The sequence below is a fragment of the Lottia gigantea genome, assembly GCF_000327385.1.
Source record: "Lottia gigantea unplaced genomic scaffold LOTGIsca_153, whole genome shotgun sequence".
NCBI classification, from domain to species: domain Eukaryota; kingdom Metazoa; phylum Mollusca; class Gastropoda; family Lottiidae; genus Lottia; species Lottia gigantea.
Window position 1 is genome coordinate 440,418 of NW_008707846.1, and position 3,398 is coordinate 443,815.

At 32.5% G+C, this 3,398-nt stretch overlaps 1 protein-coding gene across 1 annotated transcript in view; it reads right to left on the minus strand.

Annotated features, from left to right (window-relative positions):
- The window catches only part of LOTGIDRAFT_173265 (hypothetical protein), a gene marked incomplete at both ends in the record, with an annotated part of 5,026 nt that extends 2,989 nt beyond the window's left edge, over positions 1-2,037 (minus strand). The window contains one exon of the mRNA XM_009050731.1: positions 1,467-2,037. Coding sequence (XP_009048979.1) covers positions 1,467-2,037 — 571 coding nt within the window. The remainder of the gene's footprint in view (positions 1-1,466) is intronic.
- Between the last annotated feature and the right edge of the window lie 1,361 nt (positions 2,038-3,398).

Below are 3,398 nucleotides of genomic sequence, written 5' to 3' on the forward strand. Positions count from 1 at the left end.
TCTCTCTGATTTTGATAATGGATTCCTCAAATATTTCTTTGGTGGATATTTTGGCTGAAGGTAGAAGCCAGAGGCTGCTGAGAGCTTTCGAGAGATGAATAATAATAATAATAGTTTATTCATATATATAAGCCCAAAGTACATTTACATTTAGGTGTTCATTTATAGTTGATTTAAGTGCGATATTATAATTAAGGTACTAGTGGTAAAGCTAGTATAAATTTACAATTTGGTTATATTTTATATGCATAATATATTTATTGATAACAAATAAATTTTAAATCTTAGTTAATTGTAATTGACAGGTCTATATTTACAATCCGAAAAAATTTTCTTTACATATAACATTTTACTTAGTTTACTTCATTTCATTTAGGCTCTTAGTTCTAATCATACATGCGTGATATATATATTTACATAAATTCAGAGTCACCCTGGGATTACAACTGGACATTAACCGAATGTATTCATTATATGTACATGTATTTATATTTAAGTATTTCAATCTAAGATCGTGGAATTTTGTGCATCTAACTATAAAGTGATAGTCATCTTCAATCTCACTTAAAACACATAATTTACATGTTCTCTTTTCAATCGGTATAAGTAACCATTTTCCTACTGTCGCCGTTAGACCAATTGCTCCACATCTCAACTTACATAGTACACGTTTATATTTAAATATACATACAGAATATAGATATTTTTCAGGTTGTAATAAGGTTTTATATTGGCAATAACTAGATAGTCGTGAATTTTCCGTAATTTGGATATTCCAAATACATTCCCTTTGTTTAAAGAGTGATAAGAATATCTGGGTATTGCCTACTATCCATACATGACCTATCTGCAATATTTCCGATGTCATCAGCAAATAATATCACGTGTTAGGGAACTTTTCTGATATGTATATGCCTTTACATTCAGATATATTCATCTCATGAACGTATTCATTTATGAACAAAGAAAACAGAAGAGGACTCAGCATGCAGCCCTGACGAGTGCCTATGTTGCAATCAAAGAAATCTGTTAGTCCACCACTGGTAGAAACATGTGACTTACATTTATCATACATATTTCGAATAATGTTAAGAAAATTACCATGGATACCACTATTTATCAAGGTAGACCATAAGTGTTTATGCTGGACAGAATCAAATGCTTTATGGAAATCAATAAAGAAACAGTACACTCTACCCCCCTTTTTAGACAAATATTTGCTTACGAGACCTTGTAGTGTGAAAATGTCGCTACGGTCGAGTAATGACGACGGAACCCAGCTTGGTTTTCACAAATACAATTGTTCAGTTCACACCAGTTATTAAGTCGATTGTTTAAGATTTTCGTAAAAATCTTACTTATCACAGACAACGGCGATATTCCTCGATAACTATCTGTTAACATAGGACTTCCGGCTTTGTGGATTGGACATATAATAGCTTTGCCCGATTCAGTAGGATACGTACCAGTTTCAAATATGACATTAAAAAGTTTACTAAGAATTGGAATCATTACAAATTGCGACTCTTTGATAAGTTCAATGCAGAATCCATCGTTCCCTGCCGCCTTCCTGTTTTTCATAGATGAAACTGTTTTCCTGATTTCATCTTCCGCTATAAACAAGTTAGGTTCGGTTGGCAAACCAGTTTCGCAATCTTGACAAACCTGATCGTTCACACTTACTCTTTCAGAGACACTTTGTATGGAATTATCTGTATCGTAGCTATAAAGACGACTAAAATAGCTTAACCAATCGTTTGCTGGAATTCTAGATACGTTAGGTTTTCTCTTTAAAAGTGACTTAATATTTTGCCAAAATATCTTGGGATTGTTCAAATTTAATTTTCGACTTTTCTCTAACTCGATACGATATTTGAATTTCTGTGAGTCACATAATCGTTTGAATCTATTCCTCGCCGCTTTGTACTCACCCAAATCAGCCTGGAATAATGTTTTTCTGTATTGATTTATTATGTTTGATGTTCTTGAGTTCTTCACATTCTTTGGTCCACCATTTGGGTTGGCAACACTGTCCATCGTTTCGGTTCGCAATCGGTTTATTTCCTATAAACATGGATTGTGCTGCTCGCCCGACGATTTCATTGAATTCTTGGACTATTTGATTAGTGTCCCTACTTTTATTCGTTAATAAATTAATAAGCTGAGATTGTGAATAATCATCTGTTAGTAGCTTGAGGAATTCGTCTTTGAACTCCGGTTTCCACACATAGGATATCCTGTTAACTAGGCGACTTTTGTCAAGATCATTGACTTCTTGAGCTTGCGAGTTTATCACTAATTGACACGTTATTGGAAAATGATCGGAATCGTCAATATCCAAGACATTCAACGGTTTTACCAGTGGATATACGTTACTTGTTACGTATAGTCTACTACACTTTGACTCATGTTTGCAAAACAGGTGAAATGGCCATCCTTGTTTAAAAAAAATATTTTATTTCTATATTAAATGAAATTTTTACTAAAAATAAGTGTTTTCCCTAGCTCTACAAGACATGTAGTTCTGGTGTGTAGTCATTACTTTCTTTGTAGACCCACGTTTCACTCAGGCCAACAATGTCAAAGGTCAACAACTGTCGTTGGAGTTCAAGGTTTTCGAGATGCCTACGTAAGCTCTGACAATTCCATGAAAGTATCGATAGGGAATCAGTGTTTATTAAATTAGTTTTGGGAATGTTTGTATTGTGTAAAGATTCTAAGTTATCTTGAGTATTTATTTGCTATTTCGCAGTTGTTATCGGGATAAGTTGGTTAGTTTCCATGTTGATATCGATCAATTGTTTTTCTATTACTAGCTTATCATACTTCAAAAATGATCGTTTGTCTTTTGACTTATCATCAATCAAATGTGGTATTAACGCTTTTCGGACATTTCGGGCTCGTTGAGTGAAGTCGTCTGACACACTTATTGAGGATTTGGTTAGTTTGAGTTGTTCTCTATGGAGGTCAATTTGCGCCATTAATCCATTCTCTACCGATTTGTCTTATTCACTGATTCAAAGACAAATGTAAAATATCTTATTACCTATTACTTATAATTCAAACAACATAATGATTGAAATGCTAAAATCAAATGTTTATATTCACATGTAACTTAACTAAAGTCCTTTCAAACAGTTTATTTAGCATCTTCCAAAAATATTTAATAAAAAGATAATTCATTTGAGATAAAACAGAAGACATAATACACTAAAGAAGTTACACTTATCATTTTACTACAAACATTTTCCAATTTAGAAATGACACTTTACAGTTTAAAATATACTTCTGATATTTATCAAAAAGGACGGTGGTTTATCATTAAATATTTTTGGAAGATGCTAAATAAACTATTTGAAAGGACTTTAGTTAAGTTACATGTGAATATAAACATTTGA